The sequence below is a fragment of the Ochotona princeps genome, chromosome 7 (genome assembly GCF_030435755.1).
Source record: "Ochotona princeps isolate mOchPri1 chromosome 7, mOchPri1.hap1, whole genome shotgun sequence".
In the NCBI taxonomy this organism is placed as follows: domain Eukaryota; kingdom Metazoa; phylum Chordata; class Mammalia; order Lagomorpha; family Ochotonidae; genus Ochotona; species Ochotona princeps.
Window position 1 is genome coordinate 82,681,357 of NC_080838.1, and position 26,849 is coordinate 82,708,205.

The following is a 26,849-nucleotide window of genomic DNA, read 5'->3' on the forward strand; positions in this document are numbered from 1 at the left end:
TCCTAATCTGACCACAAGCTTTTAAAATCCCTGGCCTGTTGATTACCAAATGACATGTCTTAGAGCATATCTCCTTGAGAACCTGTATATCAGAAATACTACTCAAATGATTTTTGTAAATATTTTCTGAAGAGAGAGAAAGAGAGAGAAGACAGAGGCTGCCTATCCACTTGCTCATTCCCCCAATTGCCACAATGGGATGGGGCCCTGGCTGGTCCCTGAAAGCCAAGAACACAACCCCAGGTTTCCCATATGCTGGTGAAAGGCCTGTCAGTGGTGCTCAGCAGGCTCTGTGTTGGCCAGCGGCGGGAAGGAGGAGTCGGCGGTGGGACTCCAACACGGGTCCTCTGATGAGGGATGCAGGCTCTGTTAACACGATGCTCAATGCCTGCTCCTGCCCAGGTGCCTTTCACCACACTGACGTGAGGATGTTGAGGGTCAGCCCTGTTCCTGCAGGAAGAAATGGTCAAACTGAGGCCCAGCAAGCCAGGCCCTGCAGAGCAGGCCATTGCTGGGCCCTTGTCCACGGGCAGCGCTGTCGTGTGTCCAAGCCGGGCACGTGGCTTCCATGTGGACTGAGGCCAGGGTCAACCATCTCGCTCTCTCTTAGGTTGGTGCATGGCTCCTCGAAGGACTTGAGCCGTCTTGAGGAAATACCATCCAACTGGATCTCCTGTGCTGACCATGAACCCACCGGGCCCCACCGAGGACCCAGACCCCGGCCCAGATCCCCTGTGTGAGGTGTGCGGCCAAGCGCACTCCCCCGAGGAGAACCACTGCTACACCTACACGGAGGAGGTGGACGAGGACCTCGTCTGCCACATCTGCCTGCAGGCCCTGCTGGACCCGCTGGACACTCCGTGCGGACACACCTACTGCTCACTGTGCCTCACCAGCTTCCTAGTGGAGAAGGACTTCTGCCCCGTGGACCGCGTGCCCCTGCTGCTGCAACACTGCCGGAAGTCCAGCATCCTGGTGCAGAAGCTCCTCAACAAGCTGCTGGTGACCTGTCCCTTCACCGAGCACTGCGGCCAGGTGCTGCCACGCTGTGACCTGCAGCACCACTTGCAGACCAGGTGGGTCCCACTGCCCCGGCAGCCCCTCAGTCCGCCCTCCAGCGTAGAGGGGGCACCTGGTGGCTCCTAGGGTGCCTGTTTCTCTCGCCCTTTCCTTGGCAAGCAATGAGACAATGCATTGACAGTAGGAGGTGTCCAAGGTGTTTACAGCTGTGGGTCAGTGGGAGGAAGCAGCCCTTGGCAGGGTTGTCGGTGTGCACATGTCTGTGCACGGGTGTGCATGGTGTAAGGTGTTCACAGTGGACATTTTCTTCATGGAAGAAATAAGCATGACACAATTGGTCATTTGCAGGCATTTTTGAGCAGACAGTTCAGAGACGTTAGGTGCATCCATGGCTCGTGCACCTGTGATTGTCCACATTCGGCTCCAGAGCCTGTTCCTCTCCTCAAAGCAAAGTCCCCCCACCACCACCGGGGCCGCCAGGCTCCCAGGACCAGCTGCTCATTGCACCCACCCAGCCCTCGGCAGCCCGAGCCACCTCCAGGCCCCATGAGCATACGGCTGCAAGGACCTCATGTCCGTGGGGACTGTGCACACATGTCCTTTGTGGCTGGCGTGTGTGTGTGTGTGTGTGTGTGTGTGTGTGTGTATTCAGATGACATGGTAAAATGAAACAAGCAGCTTGTTCTGAGGCTCAGGGGGCGGCCTGGGCAACTCCTTAGCCTCTTTGTTCTGAGGTTCAGGGGGCGGCCTGGGCAACTCCTTAGCCTCCTTGTTCTGAGGCTCAGGGGGCGGCCTGGGCAACTCCTTAGCCTCTTTGTTCTGAGGTTCAGGGGGCAGCCTGGTGGGCATGACCTGCTTCCACTTTAGAAAAACACCCTCAGACTTTCCTGACCGGAGGTTTTCCTGGGTGGGAACTGACAAGTGCTGATTGCTGCCGGAAGAGATAGCAGATGAGCCCTGTGAGGGGCTCAGAGGAGACAGTTAGCAGAGAGCTGTATTCCAGGTCATTCCGCTCACTTTGGCCAAGGCCCACCAGTGGCATGCTCACCGCCATGACTACTGGCGTCACCTAACGCACCTACCTGCCCCTTGTACAGGGTCACATTTCTGGCCACTCCGTGTGGATGCCTTGGAGCGGCACTGGCCTTGTTCCACCCAAGGAACATTCTTAGAGTCCTGGGTGTTTAATCAATGGTGAACAATAATACCACAATTATTTCCTAAGAGGAAATCTGAAAGGTGATGTTTACCACCAGTCCTGACATGACCAAGTCAAGGAACAAGTGCAGGGTTCAGTTTCCAAAGTTAACGTCACAGGTCGTGAACTCGAGTCGTTTGTTGGGGCCATGCATGAACCTTCCAAACCTTGCAAACTTGCAAAGCTGTGGCCTGTCTGTGATGCTTAGTGTGGAGTTTTCCACTGCTAAGGGTGGGAACTCACTTCCCTGCCCCCCAAATGTTGGGCCAACGCTGTCATCTGGGGGTTGCAGGTTGCTGCTAAGTGTCTGCTCATACTAGCCTTTGATTGAGAAAGCCCACAAGCATATGTGGTCTAATGGCAAGGAGTAATAAGGGTCTGTTTCTGATCTTGGCCAAACATTACCCACGGGTGAGAGGCACTGTTGAAGGCCAGTAGGGCCAGGGGCCAAGGGCAAGGTCAGTGCTGACAGGCACTGGTCCAAAGCCAGGGCTAAGAGCAAAGCCACGTGGTACTATAGGGAGGGGAGGAACGTGAGAAAGGGGTCCCCTCCCTTCTGCCCTGCATCCCCACATCCTGCCTGCCTAGGAGGAGGAGGAGGAGGAGGATGACATCCTGATGGGGTGGAGGAGGGTCGTTGTTCCATCCCCACGTGGACAGAAATGACACAAGTTCAGCCCTGTGACCATAAGCCCAGGCATCAGGCAAGTAACCCACCTAGCCTGCGGAAGGCTCAATGGGGCTGGCAGTGATGGACATTTGGACAGGCCAGTGAGCCGAGACCCCCAGACTGACTGAAATCAGTCATCTCTTTCAGTTGGGGCTCCAGAGGCCACTCTGGCTAGCACAGCTGTCTCTCCAAGGAGGTGTGAGCCTTGCGGCTGCCCTTGAACCTCTTGCCACCTCAGCTCCCTATGTAGGGTGACAGCAGCATTTGCAAAAATAACTTGCCTGTATTAAAATGTAAGGCCCCACTCCTGCCCACTGGGGACCTGGAGCTTGCCCAGAGCCCGACTCTTGGTGCCTTGGGCCCCGGTAGTGGGCTGTGCCACGGAGCCCCTTCCTGCCCTTAGAAGCCATTGGGAAGGCTAAGGAGTTAGTCTCTCTGGCAGGCTCTCAGGGGCAAGGTGTTTTCTTCCAGGTTCCACGTGAGGCCGGGAGTGCCACCACACACACGTGCTGGAGGTGGGTTTTGGTTCATCATCTTGAAACTTTTCTTCTGTCCTCTTAAATATCTTTACTTTTAAGAAATGTGCACTTAAATGACAGAGATGACTTTGTAGCTATTTTATGATAGACAAACATGACGGGTATTTATGATGTGCCTGATGCTTTGAGATACGTATATATTGTACGGTGGGTACAGCCAGCTCATTCATATGCATGACCTCACACGCTTACCCTTTTATATGCTGAAAATACTTAAAGTCTGCTCCTAGCAAGTCTTAAAATACATGACAATGTTACTACTGCTCGCCCCTTCTGAGTTTACTCTCATCACATGGGTCTACTCTGACATGTGGGTCTACTCCCATCGCATGGATCTGTGCAGAAAATGCCCAGGCAGGCAGTGGCCTTGGCACACTGACTTGCAGCCTTCTCCACCAGAGACCACAGCCAGCAGAGGTGGCAGGGCTGCTATAGAAGGTACCCGGAGGGGAGGGTGTGCAGAGCCCAGCACTGCCCCCTCAATCCTGGGTGAGGCCCCCTTGGGTCCAAGCCAGCTCTCCAGGCTGTGGCTCACCATCCACACATCAAAACCATGTCAAGGATCCCTGACAGGTCTGAGAGAAAACAAAAACCCATGCAGGCCGTGATTTCAGCAAAAGGCAAAAGGGAGAAGTTGAGAACACCCCACCGCAGCGTGTTTGCTAGCACCAGCCACATCATCTTTGGATTTCTACCTTATTTCCTAAAAGTGGGGCATCCTGTGGCTGACCTGCGTGAAGTGTCTTTGAGCATGAATAAAGGGCCTTTGTCAGGCGTTTTGAAAAGCACCCTGCATGAAGATGCCGTGGAATTGTCCCAAGACACCTGTGTCTGGCAGAAGGCTCTGGGAATGTTTGCTTGGTGAGTTTTGCAGCCAGTGCCACGGGAACATCTTCATGGAATTGCACCCTGGACATCAGTGGGCCTTGCCAGGTGTCCAGGACCCGTTTCTGCGATGTGTTTGGTGCAGGGAGGAGAGCAGGGGAACCTGTTAGCACGCCTGGTTAGCAAAGCTCCCTGGTCCTTCCAGGACTGCAGTCTGCTCTGAAATGTGCCCTGACTGCGGCTTTCCAACCCTGAGCCCAAGTGTACCCTGGCCTTTCCAGAAACAAGAAAACAGCAGGTGACAGGTGCCAAGAGGACATCTGGGGACAAATAGGATAGCCAAGAGCATCGAGAGCATCCATGACCATTTGAGGAGGAGATATTTTGTCTCTAAAGAGTATTAATGTAATTAATTAGAAACAATTCAAATTGCATGGGTTGGCCTGAGTAGAAATTTCAGTTTTCTCTTGTAACAGCAAGCTGGTGGATAAAAAGCCCCAGCCTAACGCACATTGGCAGACCAGTTCGCTCTGCTTTTCCATTTAGCTCCCATCTGCAGGTTTGTTGCCTCATGATCTCAGTAGGGCAGCTCACTCCAGCATCACACCCAAGTTCCAAGCAGAAAGAAACAAGCAGGTGGGGACAAGTACAGCATCTTTCAGGAACCTCTGCCTATGTGAGGACACAGAAAGTCGGTGAGACAATGGACTGAAGACATTAGCTTTATGGCACCAAAAAGTTTGAAATCCATGAACAAATTCATAATTAGGCACATGCTCCATGAGCTTCTGGAAGACCCCGGTAGGCCGAGATTTGAGGCATTGAATGATGGCAATGCACTGAGTGCCTGGCTCCTTGAGGAGTTCTCTCATTCCTCCTCCTTGTTGATGCCACTCTGAGGTGTGCCTTGATTGGTGTGGACACAGAGGCCCAGAGACGGTGAGCAATAGGTCCACTGTCACACAGCGAGACGTAGCAGAGCCAGGAGTCAATAAAAGGCAGCCCTGACTGCTTCTGGGAGCCACTTTTCACCTGCCATGACTCTGTCGGCCTTAGCCAGAACCAAGTGCAAACTTGGACCTTGGCTCAGGCCAGCAGTGTTGCATGTCATTCTTCCCCAGAGCTGCAACACATTCATATGCATGTCCTCAAGACCTGATGCACCTGCATGGGCCCCACCCACGAGGGAATGTGGGGCCCAGGGACCAGTCCCAGGGACTGGTCATTGGACTTTCCCTGGCCAGCTTCCTACCAAGCCTGGCTTGCTGAGTGACTGGGTTGTCATTGGGGCAATTCGTGCCGTGATCCCATTGGTCCCCTTTATGAACTTTGCGGTGTTGAGTTGACAAAACGGGATTCAGTCGGCCTGCATATCGGGCCATTGAGCTCATTTGGCCCAGCCTTGCTGAGGAAATCACACGCTAGGTCCGGCATTCAGCATCTCCCTGGCAGGCTGATGGCTAAGTTGATGATGCTGTGTAGCCTGTAATTGACATGGCCCTTGGTGGGGCCGGGGAGGAGGACATGGGGTCTGTTGTTAGCTGTGTCACAGTCTGATCATTGGTTTGCCATTCACCCCCTCCCCAGGGGGATGGAGACCAGTGTACCATGCCCGTGCCCGCTTCCCACACTGGCGTCTTGCAGCCTGCCTGCCCCCCAGTCAGTGATGTCAGTGCACCAGCTGCTTCCCCAGAGCCAGTCCCAGGCCTGCAGGCGGGGCCGGCATCTCTTGGGGCAGCAGTCTGCTTGTCACTGTGCGCCTCAGCCCTGGCCAGCCATGCTGGACCCTTCCCTGCCCGCTGCCACGGCATCCCCGTGAGCATAATCCTCTAACGGGGGCTCCGGCTCTGAGTCACTGGCTGGGTCTGATTGACAGAAGGGCGGGAAGAGGGAGAGTGACCAGGAGGAAGGCAGCGCCCTGCTGGGACCATGAAGGCGCTCCTGCTGCTGGCCCTGCCCTGGCTCAGCCCTGCCAATTACATTGACAACGTGGGCAGTCTGCACATCCTGTGCTCAGAACTGTGAGTCTGCACCAGCCTGCCTGCGCCTGCGTGTGTGTGTGTGTGTGTGTGTGTGTGTGTCCGTCCCCGACGCTGGGGCGGGACCTGATCCCCATGCATGTCGCACCGTGGGTGGTGCCTTTCCCACAAGGCATTTGTTCCTCTGCATCTGGACCAACACTTCTTGCCTTTGTGTGGGGTTTGGGTTTGGTTTTTGCGCTGCGCTTTTTCTCAGTTGCTGCGTCTGCTTCTGCTGCCATAAATAGCATGTACAGAGGGACGAAGGGCAGAGCCTGGCCACCGCAGTTCACAGGCAGCCCTCACATCCGTTGACAGTGTCTGCCTGCACACTTGATAGTCCACACAGCACCTACCAAGGCAGACCTGGATCCCCTGTGCCCCAACTCCCTGTGTCTGTAACCCATTCCTCTGTATTCTTGGTTATTTTTAAGCTTCTGGGAGGCAAAAAGAACCATCCTGCAAACACCTGCGCTCCCACACTTGCAGCTGAAGGGGGGACATTTGGCCACCTTCGCCATGCATGTCTTCCTCTTTTTTCTGGAACAGTCTGGAATATGTCATCCCATCCTGATCTTTCACCCTAAATACTTCACCCTGCGTTTCTCAAGCATAAAGCCCTATTTTCCTGCATGACCCATGTCCTTTTTTTATGGGAGGAAATGACTCAGGCCCCCAGCCTCTGGGTTCCTTGTGTTCGTAAGCTTGGAGAGAGCAATGCGGAGTGATGCGAGCTGCTGCTGGCAGTCATAGAAAATATACTTCATTGTGCATCTCAGCATTTGCAGCAGTCACAGAAATGCGTTCCTCCTCATTAGCCAGACAGACCAAAACAGCTAGAGTCAGCTTGCGGGGAAGCTGGAGCCAGCGCAGCAATGAAAATGAAACTGTTAACAGAGTTCAAGAGGACAAAGGTTGGCTGGTTGTGCCTGGAGTGGGAACGTGGCAACGGCAGGTGACCCATTGGCAGTTGGCCAGACCAGCCCAACGGCCTAGTCCAGTGGATACCCCATGGACACCTGCTGGGTCCTTGGGGACAACTCATTCTTTAAGGGGATGTCGCATTTCAGGATTATTGGATTCGGCTTTATCAGAGTGTCTGACTTAGAAAAGGCAGATCCCAGGAGTGAGTGTCTTGCTCCAACATTAATCACAAGCATCTCATTGTGGAGATTTTTCTAGAAAAAGCCCATGATGGCAGCACTAATGGAGATGATGAAAAAGGCTCCTTGCTTCTTCTGAATGGAGGCTGCCTCTGGGATAGGAGAAGTCCAGGGCCTTGGTTTCCTTCTCTGCTCTCCCAGCCCACCTGTTACACCTCCTGGACCCTGAAAGAGTTCAGTTTCCAGGGCTGCAATTTGGGTCTCTTCTGACACCAGAGCCCTACCCCTCACAGTTCTGGGGATCACAGTGGGACATCCAGGTGCCAGTAGGGCCACACCCCCTGGGAAAGTGTGGGAAGCAGCCAGGCCTTGCTTGCCTGTGGTGCCCACATCTGTGCTTCCCTTTGCCCCTGGCCAGCTCGGTGGCCTTTCCCAATCTCCTCGTCTTGCAAGGACCCTTGTCAGTGACCTCCAGACCCACGTGGATATCCAAGATGACCTTGAGATCCTTAACCAGGACCCCCAAGACCATTTCTCCAAAGGGTCACAGTCACAGGCTCTGGGTGGATTCCACCCAGCCTCCTACAGTTGCTATGGGGACATCTCTCCTGAGTTACTCTCAGTACTGTGAGCCACGTCAAGGAAGGTGCCTAATACTGGCCTAGTGATCTCCTCCGCTTTTTAAACTACAAGCACAGGAGTGTAAGGCAATGCACCTGATAGATAATGGAGTGGATGCAAGCTGGCAATTCTTTCCACCACATGGAGCAATCCGGAAAGCATGAGTCCAGGGAACTGCCAGGCCTGTTTTCAAATTTATTGTATAATATTTTTAAAGATCTAGTTATTTTTGTTTGAAAGGCAGAGTTACAAGAGTAGAGACACAGAGAAGTAGAGTTTTCCATCTGCTGGTTCACTGTCCAAATCGCCACAACTGCTAGGGCTGAGCCAATCTGAAGCCAGGAGCCAGGAACTTCTTCTGGGTCTCCCACGTGGGTGCAGGGTCCTGAGGCCTTGGGCCATCCCCCACTGCTTTCCCAGACCAAAAACAGGAAGCTGGATGGGTAGTGGAGCAGCCAGGTCTCAAATCAGTTGCCCTTATGAGATACCAGCATCACAGCTAGAGGTTTAGCCTGCTATGCGACAGCACCCACCCCCAGGCTGTGAATTTCTCAGAAGCTTCAATTGCAAGGAGATTGTGTGAGCCTTTCCCTGATGCTATGAATTAGCAACACATGTCACATAGCGTGGCTTGCTGTAGCTTGAATGCCTCTTGGCTCCAGGAACCATGTAGGACTTAAACTCCAGGGCCACAGGATGGTGGTGCTGGGAGGGAGTGACTTTATTCCACTTCTGCTAAGTAGTGAGCCTAGAGAGAGGGCCTTAGGTCACTGGCAAGGAGCCCTCAGAAGGTGGTCCTGTGAGCGGCTTACTTTGAAAGCTACATTGGGTGCAGTCTCTGCTCTGTACATCATGGAGGGATCTTCCTGCACAGGTGCTGCACCTCTGCCACCTGAGCCTCCCAGGTGGCCACACCCAGCAGACCTGCCCCATCCCTAGCCGCGCACCAGGACACAGCCCTTTCCTTCCACCGGAGCCCTGGTTGGGTATTCAGCCGCAGTGACCGAGTGCTGAGTAACACAGGCAGTAAGAAATGAGCCACTCCCTAGCACTAGGCCGTCTGCAAACATGGAAGCTATGCATTTAAGACATGGAAGAGGCAATCCAAGCCATGGGATTGAGTCGAAGTGGGAAGCAGGTGGTAGCTGAGATGTGGTGAAAGGAAGGTGTCCACTGCCTGAGGAGCTGGGTCTCAGCTGGAGCGGTGGGGCAGAACCCAGGGGTGGAGAGAGAAAGTACTTCAGGCAGGACAATCAGCACCCAGAACAAGTTGGGGGTGGCTGTGATTGTCTTCAAAGCCGGAAGGTCAGCCATTTCTCTAGAGCAGCAACGTGGACTTTGGGTCCCAGCTCATTAGCACCTGGGGAGAAGGCACCGAAGGTCGGCCATTTCTTTTTTTTTTTTTTTGTAAATTTTTATTACAAAGTCAGATATACAGAGAGAGGAGGAGAGACAGAGAGGAAGATCTTCCGTCCGATGATTCACTCCCCAAGTGAGCCACAACGAGCCGATGTGCGCCGATCCGAAGCCAGGAACCAGGAATCTCTTCCCGGTCTCCCACGCAGGTGCAGGTCCCAATGCATTGGGCCATCCTCGACTGCTTTCCCAGGCCACAAGCAGGGAGCTGGATGGGAAGTGGAGCTGCCGGGATTAGAACCAGCGCCCATATGGGATCCCGGCATGTTCAAGGCGAGGACTTTAGCTGCTAGGCCACGCCGCCGGGCCCGGCCATTTCTCTAGAGCAGCAACGTGGACTTTGGGTCCCAGCTCATTAGCACCTGGGGAGAAGGCACCGTGGGCGGAGCGCAAAGAGAACTGCTCTTCTCGGCTAGGCCCTCAGGCCCTGGAGGCAGGCCAGGCTTGGGACCAGGCACCCCTTCACTGAATCCTGGAACCCGGGAGCGTTTCCCTTTCTCTCCAAGCCAAGGCTCCCAGGCCCATTCCCTGAGGAGGAGGGCAGAAGCAGGTCCCTGCTAGGACCCAGGCTCATCCAGCAGATGGGCAGACAGGCAGCTGTGGAATGGGATTTGCAAATTCAAATACCCCCCAGGAACCAGGCAGGACTTGGTGTGGGCCTGAGCACAAGAGGAGGTGGGAAAGCTGCCATTGTGCAGGCCTTACGAAGCCTTGGAAAGGTCATGGGAGTGTGTGTTGTGACAACTACACATGCATTACCATGGTTGGTTGGTTGGTTTGACATCCTTTCATTCAGACATCTGAGTCTCTGGACTCTTGGCAGTGGGAGGTCAGCCTCAGTATGGACATGGTGGCAGCCACAGCCCACAGGAGACATCAGGAAGGCCTTGGCTGAAGCCCCCCCTTGTGGTTCTTACAGGGTTTCCCTGCGGGACATCCTTACCCACCTCCTGGGTGGGCCTGACCCTGATGCTGGACACCTTACTGCTCAGTTTGAAAGTTCTCCGTTCAGCCTAGGCGACACTAATGCCTACATGTGCAGCCCAGTGCAGAGTGAGGCTGAGCCAAATTCAGTGGCTGCCTATGTGTGGTGCTGTCAGCTGTGGGTGGGGAGGCCCCAGTGCGGGATCTGGCTGCCAGTGGTGTGGGGTGGCCTTCCCTCAGCTTCCAGCATGCAGCCATGTGCTTGGTTAACTGAGCTGACCTCATCCTGGCCCGTAGGCTCCTGTGGCCCCTACAGTCACAGCATTTCTTGAAGTGGTCAGCAGGATGCCCCGGGAGCAACCTCGAGACGCTGTGCAGGCGTGGGGCTAGCACTCAGGAGAGGTTTAACTGCCCACACTGCAGGGTCTGGAAAGCAGCAAAGTGAGTTTGTTGTCCCACCCCATGCACCTTCACAACCCCATTACCCGTTAAAATACACGTTCCATTTGTGGCTGGGTCTGCTGGACCCCCTGACACGCTGGTGTCCGCCACACTAGATCTGAGGGGGTGTTGAGATGTGTGACTTCTCAAGAGCACATGGCATCGCTGTCACATGGCTGGAGCCAGAATTCCAAGAGGGTACAGTGCTGCAAGATGGAGGCTCTTCCTGGGGATGGCTCAATCCCACCAGACATGCAATAACAACCAACACCAATGTTGCAATTTAGGGCAGGGAAGGGTGGGGTCTTATGGGAAACTACAGCTCCAGGGTACCCCCTTCCTGACACCTGGGGTTGGCCCAGGGAGTCCTGGACACAGAACATTCAGAGGTGCCTCAGGCACACATAGGACAGCACACCTGCTGCAGAGTGCACAGTCCTAAGGCAGAAAGAATGGACTCTTGCAGGCTCAACGGGCCTCAATAGAGAAGAGCTTGTGGCTTTGTTTTGTGGCTCCCTTGTGGGTCTAAGTCCTTGAGGTCCCTTCGCTAGGTCAAGCCATGTAGAACTCTGGCCTTAAAAGCTCCTCTTCCTGCTGACCTCAATCAGGCTTAGGACACGTGCTGAGGCAGAAAACACAGGACAGGTGCCAGAGCCATCAACTCTGAGATCACCCGGGCAAACATTTTTAAGTGGCTTTGGGCGAAGGAAGATGCACCCAGGTCAAATTAGACGACTCTAGTTGGGCTCTGTTTTGGCCCCAGTGCAGGGAGATAGAGAGGCTGGGCTACAAAAGACCAGTCACAACTCCCCCCTTCCCTGTTTCCATCCCACCTCATTTGCTCTGTTAACTGCTCTCCTCACAGGCAGGGTCCAAACCAGTAGGGGCTCTCTAGCTGTGCCAACAAGTGCTTTCCCAGTTGAGTCTCGAAGAGTTTGTTTACTGTTCGGGGAAGACAGGAACTGAGAGAGGAAATGGAGAGCCCCAGTATCCCTTGCTGTGTGCTTGGAACAGCTGAAGTTGAGTGTGGATTTGGCCCAGAGGGAAGGCGGCAGCGTTCACGAGAATATGGGTTAGCACAGACGAATCAAGGTTGGCCTTGGGGGCCAGAGTGGGCACCCCCAGACCCGGTCACTTTCTTGGGCCTCCCAAGGCATTTCAGCACAGCACACGTCCCACAGGGCATTTCCCTCACTGTTTGTGTGTGTTTGGAAGGAGATGGACCTTGCCTGCCCCTGACTCATTCACACATACTCGTCCAAGTGTGGCTCTGGAACGAGCCCCTGACTCCAGGGAGCATCGCGATGCTGTTCCAGGGCCTAGTCTTCACTTGAGGGTCAGCAAGCTCTCTCGCCAATAGCAAAGCAACGCCAGTCCCTCATCAGCTACAGTTCCAGCATCAGCGTTCCTTGGAGAGCAGGGAGCCTAACCTGACCCAGCAGTTGTGTCTGCTCTCAGTACACCCAGGCGCTGTGGGACCCAGCTGCAGTCACACAAGTAGCAGGCGGTGCTGGGGATACTTTAAAAGACTCTGAGAGGTGTTTGCTTGATTTATCTCACATTAAGTTGTTTGAATCCTCCCTTTTAAAGATATATTTTAATTGGGAAGGCAGATTTACAGACAGGAGAGTGACAAAGAGAAATCTTCCACCCCCTGGTTCACTCCCCAAATGGCCACAACAGCCAGAGTTAAGCTGGTCTGAAGTCAGGAGCCAGGAGCTTCCTCCAGGTCTCCCACACAGGTGCAGGGTCCCAAGGCTTTGGGTCAACCTCTGCTGCTTTCCCAGGCCACAAGCAGGGAGCTGGACAGGCAACAGAGCAGCCAGGACACGAACTGGTAGCCATCTGAGATGCTAGCACCACAGATAATGGCTTAGCCTGCTCTCCCACAATGCCAACCCCTGCACCCTCCATTTTCACAGCACAGAGGCAGAGGGGGACCCAGTGGACTTCTATTCACCCAGTATGCGACTTCTGCCGTTGCTGACCTGTGACCCATTGTGCTTCCGCTGTGCCCCCTCAAGCTACGCTCAAGCACATCTCACATCACCCACAGTCCTTCTGATACTTAACTCTACAGGATGGAGCTTTAGTGACACCGCAGTCCTTGCTGCCAGCTACCCTGTGAGTGTGCTCTCCCCACATCTCCTGGCTTTCCTGTCTGCAGCTGGGCTCGAGCTAACTGCGAGCTACACGCTGCCGGTGACTGCATCGTTGTGGTCTCCCTGTTCCTTCTCCACACCCTGCAAATACAAGAGCGCTTGGCAGCATAGCGTTGGCCACCTCCACATCCTGGGCTGGCAGCTGAAAAAGAGAAGTAAAGCAACTCTTAGCTTACCATCCCAGTTGAGGGAGATATAAACAAGAAAAAATGCAAAGCATTGAACCCTGAAGTCTATGAATTCAACCACAATTTTACCTAAGCCAGATATTTTTTCATGACCTTGTCACTCCGGCTTCAAGGGGAGAACCTAGAGAATGGGCAAATGGCCTCCCGCTCCTAGAGGGAGGCGGTTGGTTTTTTGTTTTGTTTTGTTGGTTTTTTTTTTTTTTTGGAGAGGCAGAGAGAATTCCCATCTGGCATTTAATTCCCGGATGCAGGTGATGGCTGGCTGGTGGAAGCTGGGAGCCAGAAAGTCACCCCAGGTCTGCTAAGCTGATGGCAGGAACCGAGTGCTCACACCGTCACCACTGTCGCCTGGCATCTGCATTGGCAGGAAGCCGGAGGCAGGAGACAGAGCTGGGCATTGATTGAATCCAGGCACATGGTATTGGACACCGGCATTCCAGCCAGCACCTTAACCACCCAGCCCAATTCCACTCCTTGGCTGATTTTTATCAATGAAGAAATTTGACCCAGCCCAGCACAATGATTCAGGGGCTAAATTCTCACCTTGAACATGCCAGGATCCCATATGGGAGCCAGTTCATGTCCTGGCACCCCACTTCCCATCTAGCTCCCTGCTTGTGGCCTGGGAAAGCAGTAGAGGATGGACCAAAGCCCTGGGGCCCTGCACCCACTTTAGAGACCTGGAAGAAGCTCCCAGTTCCTGGCTGCAGATCAGTTCAGCTCCAGCCATTGCAGTCGCTTGGGGAGTGAACCAGCAAATGGAAGATCTTTCTTTCTATACCTCTTTCTCTCTGGAAGTCTGACTTTCTAATAAAAATAAAATAAATCCTTAAAAAGAAATGTGGCCACATGGCTGTCTTAGGTATGATTATCTGTTATATGTGTGTAGCTATGAAGTAAGCTGTATGTATGTAGTCACGCATATGCAGTCATGTACATGTTGCATGTATGGCCAGCCATATGCCCTCCTTCAGGAACATGAACCATATAGAACCCATTAGAGAACATGTACAGAAATATTTGGGGGTTTTTTGGTTTTTTTTTAAGATTTATTTATTTTTATTGCAAAGTCAGATATGCAGAGCAAGAAAGACAGAGAGGAAGATCTTCTGTCCCATGATTCACTCCCCAAGCGGCCACAACAGCTGGAGCTGCACCAATTTGAAGCCAGGGGCCCGGAGTCTCTTCCAGATCTCCCACACAGATGCAGGGAGCTGGATGGGAAGTGGGGCTGCCAGGATTAGAACTGGCACCCATATGGGATTTCAGCGCTTCCAGGCGAGGACTTTAGCTGTTAGGCTATTGTGCCAGGCCCCATGTACAGAAGTATTTGTAAGGAATAAGAAAAATGGGCCAGTGCTGTGGCACAACAGGTTAAGCATCACCTGTAGTGCAGGCATCCCATATGGTGCTGGTTTGAGCTCCATCTGTTCCATTTCTAATCCAACTCCTTATTAATGCACATGGCAAAGCAGAAAAGGTGACCCAAGTGCTTGGGCCCTTGCATCCACAAGGAAGACCCAGAAGAAGCTCCTGGCTTCTGGCTTCAGATCAGCCCAGCTCCAGCCATTGTTACCATTTGGAGAGTGAGACAGCAGATGGAAGATCTCTCTTTCTCTATAATTCTGTCTTCCAAATACAAGCAAAACTAATCTTCTAAAAAAGAAAAAGGAAAAGCGTGAGCCCCAGCTGCTCTCCCCAGCTTGCCCGTGGGTTGCCAGCCCTTCGGAGCCCGCGGCTCAGCAGCACTGGACACGCCTCTCCGAAGTGAATGTGGAGAGAGCGCTCACCACCAGCCCTCGCCGGAAACAGCACCCTTCTGTGGGCCCAGCAAGGCGTGGGGCTGAGCCGCAGCCCTTCCATCCTCCCGGCCATGGCCCCCTCCGCCATCACTCCTCCTGGCCTGCACCTGCCTGGGCCTGCTCCGCTTCCACTTCCCCAGCATCCTCCCCACTCAACCGTACCTGCTTTGTGGGTCTGAGAGTGGGGCTAGGTTCACTCAGCCATCAAGGCCTGAAATAGGGCTTGGCAAGTCCCCTTTGAAGAACGAAGAAAAAACCATCAGTTCACTCCAGCAGGAGCCTCAAGTCCTGCTCGCAAGGTGACATGTATGCAGGGAGCCCTTGAACCAGGACTCAGCTCCAACTCCCAGCAGTCCTGCCTGCTGTGTGAGTTCTCGCAAACCATTTTCCCCTTCTGTCATGGCTTGTGCCTCTCCTCATAGAACCCTGGAGCCCCACCAAGCCCATCTCTCTTGTGCTTGGCACTTGCACACCAAGTACTAGAATCATCTTGCTGGTTGCCCTGTACACCCGTCTCCAGCCCTTTCCCTCCTACACAACTCCACCCAGGCCTGTAGGAGAGGAGAGACCAGGGCCCTGAAGCGTGAGTTCCCCTGCCCAGCCAAGGACCCAAATCAGACGCCTTCCATAAGAGGGCTGATTTGTGCCCTGGGATGTGCCCAGCACACACACTGGAGTGAGGCTGGCTCCAGTTCCTCCTGTACGAACTGTGCCACTGTTCAGCTGTGGGCAGGTTGCCAAGCCTCTCTGAGCTTTTTCCCAAAAAATGGAGATCATACCTGCCCCACAGACTGTTGTGTTTTTTAAAAAAAACATTATTTGGACAGCAGAGGAGGGAAAGACACAGGTAGAGCTGCTTCACTCCCCAACACCTGTAACCACTGGGCCTGGGCCAGGCCAAAGCCGGAGAGACCAGGACCTCCAGCCGGGTCTACCCCATGGTGGCTGGGGCCCTAGCCACTTGGGGCACCTGCTGCCACTTATTCCAGTGTGTCTTTGAGGAGCTGGATTAGAAGCAGAGCAGCTAGGACTTGAACCGACGCTCTGCTGTGGGATGCCACTGTGGGCTGTGGCTTAATGCAGCATGCCACGACGCCAGCCATTGTTGCGTCAGTCCCATCGCCCGCTGCACAGGAAGCTCCTGAGTTGTGGGCTTTACTCACAGCAGCAGCAGGAACGATAAGAGCGTGTTTTGTGAGCACCGAGGGGCCGCCTCCTGGAACAGATGGCATCTACACAGGCAGCTCACCTGCGTGATTTCCTCTAGTGGATCTGCACCAAAGCAGTGGTGAAGAGGTTGGGGTAGTTGGTACGCTGTGGCTCCGAGGCATCTTGGGGAGGGGCCTGGGTGAGGCCACACCCTTTTGCTCTGAAGCTGGCTCTTTGTGCGGCCCTCTCTGGACTGTGCCCACCACGTGTCCACCCTGGGGCTGCTCCCAAGCCCTCCCTCCAAGGCAGCCCCCTGTGTGCGACCCACCCTCACTCAGCTGACCGAGGAAGGGTGTGTCCAGGAAGGGAACTTGGCAGCTGGAGTCTGTGGCCCACGGAGTGTCTCCTAGGAGACCCCGGAGGCCATCCAGTCCACACCCTGTTTTGTAGAGAAACTGAGGCACACCGCATGACACAGCCCCACTGGGAAGAGACTTTGTGGCCCGGAGCAAAGCCGAGGGCACCAGTGTCTCTCCGATCGGAATTCAAATCCTGACTTGTTACTGAATAGCTTTGTGATGTAGACTGGATTTCTCATGTAGCCTCCAGGATGGCCTTCACCTTGGCAGTCAGTGGGCTCAGCCCCACCTCCGAGTGCCTGGGCCCAGTAGGCCACCCTAGCTCACCCCCATCCCCCAGCTTCCTGCTACTGCACACCCCAGGAGGCAGCAGGTCACGGCTCAAGTCACTGGGTTCCTGCCACACACATGGGACACCTGGACTGGACTCTCAGCTACTGGCTGCAGCCCAGTCCAGTGTGCAGGCCAGCCCAGTGTACAGGCCAGTCCAGTCCAGTGCAGCCCAGTCCAGTATGCCCAGCAGGCATAAGAGGAGTGAAGCAGCAGATGAAAGCTGGTGGTGGTGGGGTATGTGTGTGTGTGTGTGTGTGTGTGTGTGTGTGTGTCTATCTCTGATTCTCAAGTAAGCAGAAAGTTAAAAAGGAGGCTGAACCACAGCTAAGCCTCAAGTTTCTCATCCTCAAATGGGATCTCTTGATGCCCAATAGCTGCCTTGTGGGGATGAAGAGTGAGGGCAGGATTACTGGAAGAGTCTGTGCATGTCTGAAGCATGGCACAGGCAAATATAAACATCAGCCACAGTGATGGGAAATGAATGACCTCCTTGAGTCCTCCCAGCCCAGGTGGCAGATGCCCATAGCCTTGGGGAGAAGACCAAGGTGAAGTGAGGCCATGAGAGCGTCCTTGGGTGTGCCAGTCAGTCTGGCATGCATGCATACCCATTCCAGGACTGACGAGTTTGTTTTTGGCACCTGTTCCTTTGTTGTCATGGAGACAGCATTGCCTGGGTGTGGATCAGGTTGCTCAAGCACTTATCCTTCATTAGGGTCAGTCTGGGAGATGGGGACGGGCCCAGAAACAGAAAAATGGCTGCTTTATGGAGTCAACTCCTCAGGCTATGGTTCTGGGCTGGCTCTCTGGCCAGGTGCCATCCTGCTGTTGTGTCCCCACTACTGGAAGCATAACGGGGTGGGCTGCAAGAGGTCCCACATGGTTAGCCCAGAACAGCCTGAGCTTCCTGTTCCAGTGGATGAGGGAGAATCAAAAGTCCCACTGCAGGTGCATCTGGGCACCTTCCCTCTCAGAAGCTGCCACAGGCTTCAGGCACTGTCAGAGGCATGCGCGGACACAAACTCTGAAGGTCTGGGGTATCCTTGGGGATGGGCAGCTCAGTGGCATTGTCATTGGAAGTGTGCACTCAAGACAGACCTAGCTCATGCTAGCCAGGTGTGTGGCAAGGGCCTGGGCCTCTGGAGTTACCATCACCACCCCCATTATCATCATCGTCACTGTCATGGTTGCCCTGAGGACTTGGTGAGATGTGCCCACGAGGCCCCAGTGGAAATGTCAATATTTGCATTGTCCTGCCAGGCAGCTGCCCTCCTCCATGCCCAGCCCAGCCCAGCCTTCCTCCCTAGGAAGAGTCCTGTGTGGTCCCAGCTACCGCACAGATGCCTGACACCCAAACACTTGAATCTGCTTCAGAGAGCTGGGTGACCAAGGGCTGCTAGACAGGAGCAGAGAGGAGAGGAGGGCGATGGCCACAGAGTGCAGGGGTGCAGTGGGGGAGAGGAGTGATCTGTCCAGTCCCATGGTTACTGCGGGGAATTGGAGTTGGAAACAGTCTATTGGATATTTCTTTTTAAAAGAAAAAAAATAGCCTTAATGTGGAGAGTTTAAAGATTATATTTATTTGAAAGACAAAGTTATAACAGAGAGACAGAGCACTTCCACTTGCTAGTTCACTCCCAAAATGGCCACAGTGGCTAGGGCCACGCCAAGAACAGAGAGCTTCCTCCAGCTCTGCCACGTGGCTACAGGAGCCCGAGCACACGGGCCACGAGCAGGGAGCTGGATCAGAAGTGGAGCAGCTGCCACTCGAACTGGCGCACATGTGGGGATTTTGTTGTTTGGCTTTCTGGCTGTGTTCTTTCTCCTTACTCTTACAAAGGGCGGTGTGCGGAGCCCGGAAAAGTCCTGTGACCCCATCCTTCCCGTGTCCCTAGGGTGTGTTTCACAGCCGGCAATAGCAGGTGCACTTGCCCTGCAGGATGGATGGCCCTCTCCAGCAGAAGTCGGTCATGGTTACAGAGAGAGCTCAGCAAGGTACCTATGGTTTCCACAACAGGAATGCTCTTCCTGGCAGCTGAGCTGAGGCAGCAGAAGGGAAGTGTTCTGTTCCTGGGAAAACAATCATTCAGGAACCATAGAATATTCCCTAAAAGTTGGGGAGATTGTGCAGAAATCTTCTATTCCAATGAAATGGTTGTAGATGTGCTGGGATGTGGAGCCACAGGTGGAAAAGAGTGGCAGATTGTTCCTTGATATGCCAGGGCCGGGTTGTGGGTTAGAAGACCTCCCAGAGAGGGTGGCCCCAGCAGCAGGGAGGGCATGAGGGAGGGCAGCGGCACCTTTGGCTCCAAAGTCCGCCCTTGCGAAGGGCGGTGGCTCCTGGGAGCAGCACAGGGCACAAACGTTACCGAAGCTGGCGTTGCACAGCCTCGTAGACATTAGGCCTGCTGCAGCGGCTCACGTTCCTCATGGCTGGGCCGCTCCTGGCAGTGGGAGGGGAGGTTAGCCATCCCACCATCCCACACTGAGGAGCCACTGGATGCAAAAATATGCCCATGCCACGCCCACCCTGCTCAGGATGCACGTCTGGACGTCTCTGTCCTCTCTGTTCGCAGCAGGGCTCACTCGGGTCCTGCCTCTGGTCACTGGCAGGCCCCTTGTCCCTCGTCTAGCCAGCCCAGGTTTCTGAATCTCCTACATTGGGCTTTCAGTTTTCTGAACCAACCATTGCATGCACTGTGTACTGATTTTTTTTTCTGGCCTCCCTTTTTCCTACCGTGTCCCTCCTCCCTTACTATCGCCTGTTGTTGATCTTTGTCCAGGGCAAGGTAATTTTTCAGAAATAATTACTCATTTTTACTGGCCCGCCGTACAGTAAGCATATTAGTCAAATTCCTGTATCCCCTCAGCGGCTGATTTACGCGTGCACGCGTGCGCCGAGTCTCCCTTCACCTATTTTTCACCCACATATATCTGGCGTGCTGATCAGCCTGCACATTTCACATGAATAGACTCCCTCCTCAAGGTGCAGGGCGTGTCGGGTTTTAGTGGATTGGGGATTTTTTTTGGCTTCTTTTACTTGTACCTCTGTGTTGTGTCAAGCTCCTTGGCCTATATTTTTGCTTGTTTGTTTCCGAGTTGGTTGGACCCACGATCTCAGCAATCAGCCACTAGCTCTGATGACTTGTTTTCTCTGCGGAGCTCTGCTGCCACAGTCTCCCATCACAGCATCCTTCTGTGTCATCTCCAGGGTGCAGAGCTGTGCCACCATGATCCTAAGAGTTTCTGATACATGACAGAATAGGGGTCTCTCTTCACGTTTGGTAGAAAGAGCTGGAAATGGGGAGGGGGACCTTGGCTGTAGCTTCTTTCAAGAGGGGAAAAAAAAAAAAAAAACACACCAGCAATGGAATGTGCTGAGCGCATAAGCTCCTTGGAAACCAGCTCGCCTCTCCTCCCCTCTCCCATTCCCGACGCCTAGAACTTTCCAGTCCATGATGGCTTTGGTACAACTGCTTGCCACTTCTTCAGAGAGGTGGCTGTAGCCAAGCCAGCCTCTTTGGGAACAGGACCTGGCCGAGTCAGCAAGGACTGGAGAGAGTGTTTTTCTCCAGTTCACTTGATTGCCAGCGATGCGCTAACCTGCCTTAGGCCTCCACCCACCCCCAGGAGAGGCTGCAGCTGGACGGCACATCCGCACTGCATTGTCAGGCCCCTCCAGCGCCCAGGGGGAGCTCCCGGCAAGCATCAGACCCCAGCAAGTGAGCGTACCTATGTCTGTCCCCACTGCATGCCAGGGACAGCTGCAAGGCAAGGTGCATTTCTGATGCAACAACCTTTGCTCCCAGCAGGCTCATGTGAACAAGGCAGCATGGCCCAGGGGCTGGGGTCCACATTGGAGGAGGGCCGACAATAGAATTAGGAGCACACTGTCACCATGGACCAGAGCCATGGAGCTGCTGTGCTATTTTGTCAAATGAGCATTAGATTTGGTGTGGATCAGGAGCAACTGAAAAAGGCTCCATTCCGGGTGCCAGCCTTTGTGGGGAGTGCTCCGTGCAAGGGTGGCAAACAGTATCCATAACTACAACCAACTACAAAGAAGAAACTAGACTCCGCCCACAGCGTGGAAAGAGCCTGGGGCCCTGTCCTCTGAAAGCTACTTTTTCTTTTTTATTTTTTAAAGATTTATTCATTTTATTACAGCCAGATATACATATGCCGATCCGATGCCGGGAACCAGGAACCTTTTCCTGGTCTCCCACGCGGGTGCAGGGTCCCAATGCACTGGGCCATCCTCAACTGCTTTCCCAGGCCACAAGCAGGGAGCTGGATGGGAAGTGGAGCTGCCAGGATTAGAACCGGCGCCCATATGGGATCCCGGGGCTTTCAAGGCGAGGACTTTAGCCGCTAGGCCACGCCGCCGGGCCCTGATAGCTACTTTTTCTAAACTTTGCAGCATGCCCCAGCGAGGGCCCAAGGTAAGCACCGCTGTGGCAGCAGAGCCCTACGCTTTCAGGAGCTCAGAGCAGCAGCTCACCCAACCAGGCAGAACTGAATCATCTCCTGCCCCGGAAAGAAATGTCCCTAAGAACCAGGCACTTGGGTTACAAAGGAAACGCCTAAGGTTTTCTAGCCTGACTTTGCACAAGCCCTATGCCTTCCAATACCGAGCAAAACCTGAAAGCCAAGGTGAGGAGGCACAGGAGAGCGTCGGAGCAGCTCGCCCCTCCACTGCCCACAGCCTCTGCCCTCCTGCTACAGATGGAGGCCATCCCCACCTCTGGGCATTGTACCCAGCTGCAGGACAAGGCAGGCTCTTCACAAAACTCATGGAAAGTTAGGATTAAAAGAGAAATTTATTTTGGTGCCAAGAAAAAATGTATTTTATTTTCGTTTATTTGAGAGGCAGATAGAAAGAGAAAGAGGGGAAATCCAGGATCTTTCGTGCACTGGTTCATGCCCAAGTGGCTACCGAGGCAGGACTGGGCTCGGCCACAGCCAGGAGCCAGGAGCTCCGTCAGAAGCTCCGTGTAAGTGGCAGGGGAACACGCACTGGGGCGTTTTCTGCTGCTTTCTCCGGCATTCACAGGAAGCTGGATCAGAAGCAAGGCAGTCAGGACTCAAACTAGCATTCTGATGTGACCATGCAGGCAGCCGCTTGACCCGATGTGACACAGCTCCAGCCCTGGCGCCATAAAATTGAAATTTTCCATGAACTTTCTGAAGACCCCTCATGTCATGTGGTCTCTTTAGGGAAGGGACACATGGATGTTTCCCCGGCTAAGAACCCGGATGCGGCAGCTCTGGAGGGGGTGCCCATTGGTAGCACACAAAGCCCCTGACTGTGGCATCAGACCCTGTTTCAGTTGGGAAAGTTGACTTAGCAGAGGTGGAGAAAAGTCAAGCAAAACGTTCAAGCACATTGAGCCTCGGGGACCGGCCCCGAAGAGACACCACTCTTAGTGTCCCTGCTGGATTGCCCTCAAGGTCAGCCGTCTGTGACGTGGCCAGGCGGGCCTGCCTACACCAAGGTTCACTGGCTGGCCATCTGACTGCTTCCAGAAACTCCAGAACATCTTGTCTCTAGGCAGGGTCTTCAGATGCCTTTTCTTTCCCTTCTCTATCCCAGCAGGGCTCTCCCTCCAAGCTGTGCAAATCAGAGCCCTCACCGGCCATGACGGTAATGAGAGCCGACGCTGATGGCCACAGCCGTGTCCCCAGGGAGTCGAGCACCTGCAAGCTGGCTGGCTCCTCCCGTCCTCACAGCTCATGGATCACAGACAGTCAAGCGAGACAGAAGAGGTTTTTAATTAGAGACGTCCCACCCAGCCAGCCAAAGTCAGTCGTCAGATCCGCTCTGGCTTTTCCACAGCGTGGGGCTTGCTCAGGCTCACCATAGCCGGCACGCAGTCCAGAGATTTCCACAAGAGGAGCCCCCCGTCGGGTCAGAGAAGGACAGAGGGCAATTCCAATTGCTCCCCCACCTCTCATCTTGCACCTGTGCCCATAGAACTGGGAAGGAGAGTTCTTCCCGGGGGCAGAAGCTGCACTACCAGAGGTGCCTTTCTGGTGTGGCTGCAGACCTGGCCTACATAGGAGGTACCTGTCCACGGTGATCTCGGGCCAGTCACGGAGCAAGTGCTGACCCTCCGCAGGCAGGACATTACCCGTAGGCCCCGCCTTCTGGATTGTGTGCTTGTGAGCACGGTTGTGCGCTAGTTGGCTTCTCTTTAATGATACATTAATATTTAGCCAATGACTGGTTGAAACCTATCACATGCAAATCTGTTTATATGCCACGTGTCCTACTCAGGTTGAGAATGGTTAAACGATGGTGGATGGTAGCCAGGCCCCACCTAGCCTGAGGGTACTGGGGTCAGCAGGGCCAGGCCGTGCCAGTTCCTACAGAGAAGCACTGGGCGTGTGTTTTATGAGGAAGGCGTGCTGTGTACTGCAGGCTGCTCTTTCAGTTGGCAACAGCATGAGCATTATCTTCCTGGGAGGTGCTCTGGGCATGGCAGAGGTAGGGCCTCCTGGGGGCTCAGGCCCAGGGCTAATGAGGCTGCCCAGGTGGTGCAGAGGATGGACCAGGGCTATATGCAGCTGTGGGCAGTGCTGCGGGTGCTCAGAGAGCTGGGCACTGGGCTCAGGGTTGGCTGGAGCAGGTAGAATGAACGGGACTTTTAAAGGCATCGGGAAAGACGAAGGACCTTGCTCTGTAAGTGCTCCTTTGGCTGTCTGCAATACTGTAGTGGGAACAAAGTTGACCTGCACTGGGCCACCTGTGGATAGAAGCACTGTGCTGTCCAGCTGCTCTGTCCGTACACAGCGTGAGGCATGCGGAGGCTGGCATCTGTCTGTCACGCTAAAGCTTCAGCCAGCCAGAAGAGGGTGGACCCAAGGTTGCTGCGTGCAAGAAGGGTAGTGATGGCGTTGAGCCTCATTTCAGAGCATTTACAGGCATGCTTGTCATTCCTGCTGGGTGTTTGCATAGAAAGTGCCAGATGCTCATGAACATGGGCTGTCTTTAAAAAAAAATAACAACAGCAACAGTAACACAGTCATCTTTACTGCCTCTTAGGGCAGATCCTCACCACCTCTCCAGAATTCAAGACAACAGACCTGCTGGTGAGCGTTTGCCCCTAAGAACATGGCTCATAGTCCAGGCCGTGAACCTAGAAAATGATGGTTGTTAACACGAAGCCAGAGGGGCTTGGATTTTGCGGCTAACAGCAAGGGAGAGCTCAGTGTAGATACTGACAGTCAGGACATCTTGGTGTTGTCTAACCTCACCCTGGCATCAGCAGCTGGCACCTGAAGCCAAGGAGCAAGACTGAGCAGTGACTGGCCATCTCGTCTTAAGCTTCCTGGTGCCAGCCAAGTTGTTGGAACCGCCATGTCACTAGGCAGCCATGTCGGGCTGCTATTTGTAAAGCTCCCTTGTGACACACGAGGTGGCCATGGGAACATGGCAGTCCTGAGCGCTAATCCAGAGCTGGCCACACATCTTTCTGATACTTGTTGTTAGAACACATGCAGTTCTGCAATCAAAGCCAGGGGAAGGAGAAAGCCATTGTAAGTTGGGGGTCCTGTCTCAGGCCTTGTCTCGCTGTGCTTCTCGCTTGGCTGAGAGGCACGGTTACGCCTGTGCTGAGGCAAGTGCTGTGACACAGCGGGTTAAGCTGCCACTTGGGGCAACACCTGCCCCCTGTGTCAGAGCAGCAGTTTGAGACATGGCTACTCTGCTTCTCATCCAGCTTCTGTTATCTAACACACCCTGGGAGACGGTGGATGATGGCTCAAGTACTTGGGTCCTGCTGGACCTGGGATTGAAGGGCTAGCTCCTGGTGGCCTGGCCTGGCCCGGCCCTGGCAACGGCGGGCATTTGGAGAATGAGCCAGTAGGTGAGAGACCTCCTCCCCTCTTCTCCCTCTCTGTCCTTCGACTTCTCAAATGAAAATTAAATTAATCATTAGTTAATAATTTTATATATATATATAGTGGTCAGGGACATAAAGGCCTCGGGTGAGGCACCCTAAACGCTCTCCCTCTCTCCCCCACAAGGCAGGTGGGTCCTGCCTCACACCACGTGGCCAGCACACAGGGCTGCCTGCACACTCCTGTTCTCCCAGCAGGCTGTTGGTGCCGTCTCTATGCCTGCTTGCTAACCCGAGTAAGCAAAACTATGCCCAAAGCTTGCAAGAACCTCGCTGTGCAACGAGGAGGGCCTGCGAGCTTCAATACACATCCTGGGGGGCTGGGGGGCCATGCTGCTGAGTAACCCAGGGAAACAATCAGCAAGTTCCCTGGGGACACCTTTAGACCCTGAGGAGACAGCATCTGTGTAACTGAATCTTGGCAAAGACAACTCTGCATGGATGATGCCTGCTAACCACTTCCCAGGAGGCCAAGAGTCCCCCCACACCCCATCCAAGGGACACTGGCCTGCAAGGGCCATGGTAACAAGTCTGATGCATGAGTGCCCTGGGCGCTCTGTTGCTGGAATCCACAGACTAACACTGGGCAGCCTATTCACCCCACTGCAGCCCACATTCAGCCTCTGAGGATGGCACTCCTGCTAGCAGAGTCCCAAGGTGGCACAGAGCCAGGGAGCCACACGTGTGTCTGTGTGCTCTCCATCAGGGGCCCCATGCTACCAACCCAGTCCTGGGTTGGTCACTGGATAATTGAACAAATGTAGGGTGCCGGCTTGGGGCTTACGTAGGACCGTACTCCCAAAAGTTGGTGGAAAATGATGCTTATCTTAGTCTGAGACACATCGAAGAACTAGTGGAGTGATGCAGCCAGTTAAGCTGCTGCCTGCAATCCCGGAACCTCTACTGAAGCATGATTTGAGTCTTGCCTGTTCTACTTGTGGTCCAGCTTCCTGCTAAGGCACCAGAGAAGGCCCAAGGGCTTGGACCCTGCCACTCACTTGGGAGGCCCAGGTGGAGTCTTAGCTCCTGTATTTTGCCTGGATTAACCCTGGCTCTGGCAACCCTTTGACGTAACATAGTTGTTTGGGGGCTGGCACAATGGCTCAACTGGCTAATCTGCCACCTATAAGTGCCAATATCCCATATGGGCACTGGTTCATGTCCTGGCTGCTTCTCTTCCTGTCTAGCTCCTTGCTTATGGCCTGAGAAAGCAGTGCAGGATGGCCCAAGTCCTGGGGACCCTGCACCCTTAGGGGATACCCAGAAGAGGTTCCTAGCTCCTGACTTTGGATCAGGTCAGCTCTGGCCATGGTGGCCATTTAGGAAGCGAATCAGCAGATAGAAGGTTTTTCTCTGTCTCTTCTCTCTGTTAAATTTGTGTTTCAAATAAAAATATATAAATCTTTTTAAAAAAAAAAAAAAGAAAGTTCTCTCTCTCTCTCTTTCTCTTTCGCATGCACAGGTTTTTCACACTATGCATTTTTCATGAAACTCTTGAAGAACCCTTGTCTGCATGGATTTCAATTTTTTCTGCACAAAAATAAGCTTGCTTTCAATGCTATTATCCACACAAACTTTGGAAAGTTCCCTGTGTTCCTTAGAACATTACCAAGGATCTTTGGTTTCCTATCAGCCAAGAAGAGCCACTGAGACAGAAAATGACCCCCAGTCTCCAGGGGGCATTGCTGGAGAGAGAAGAAGGAGCACATGACCAGGGCCATGGTGGTGAGGTCCATGTCAGGAGGGATGTGTCCCAGGATGCCTCTTGGAACTCTGAGCACCAGTCACGACCCAGGGTCAGGACAAATGAAGTGTGGGCACCACAGCTGCCAGCAGCACGGTTCAAAGGCACTGCAGACCTGGGGGGCCCCGCTCGGGGTCCACACGGCAGCAGCTGTGGGCTCCCCACCCGCCCTGATGTCGCCCAGGCTTGTGTGTTTACATGGCCACACAGCTTCAGAGCAGCCCTACTCTAACAACCCGCTTTCAAGCTCAAGTCATGTATACGAAACACATTTTTAAGTTAAATATTGTCCCAACCACCGTCTCCTTCTTTGTGCCTCTTCCAGGATGCTGGGGGTGCAGGCCATGCAGGGGAGCTGTGGGCCAGCCAGACAGGGATGTTTCAAAATTAGTTGGTGTGGGGAAGAGAATGCCCAAGTGTTGCCCCGAAGAATGAGTGG

The 26,849-nt window shown here is 54.0% G+C and overlaps 1 protein-coding gene across 1 annotated transcript in view; it reads left to right on the forward strand.

Annotated features, from left to right (window-relative positions):
- The first annotated feature begins 682 nt into the window (after positions 1 to 682).
- LNX1 (ligand of numb-protein X 1) overlaps positions 683 to 26,849 on the forward strand; it is a 74,188-nt gene continuing 48,021 nt past the window's right edge. Inside the window, exon 1 of the mRNA XM_004590874.2 lies at positions 683 to 1,076. Within this exon, the coding sequence (XP_004590931.2) occupies positions 685 to 1,076 (392 nt within the window). The 5' untranslated portion in view covers positions 683 to 684. The remainder of the gene's footprint in view (positions 1,077 to 26,849) is intronic.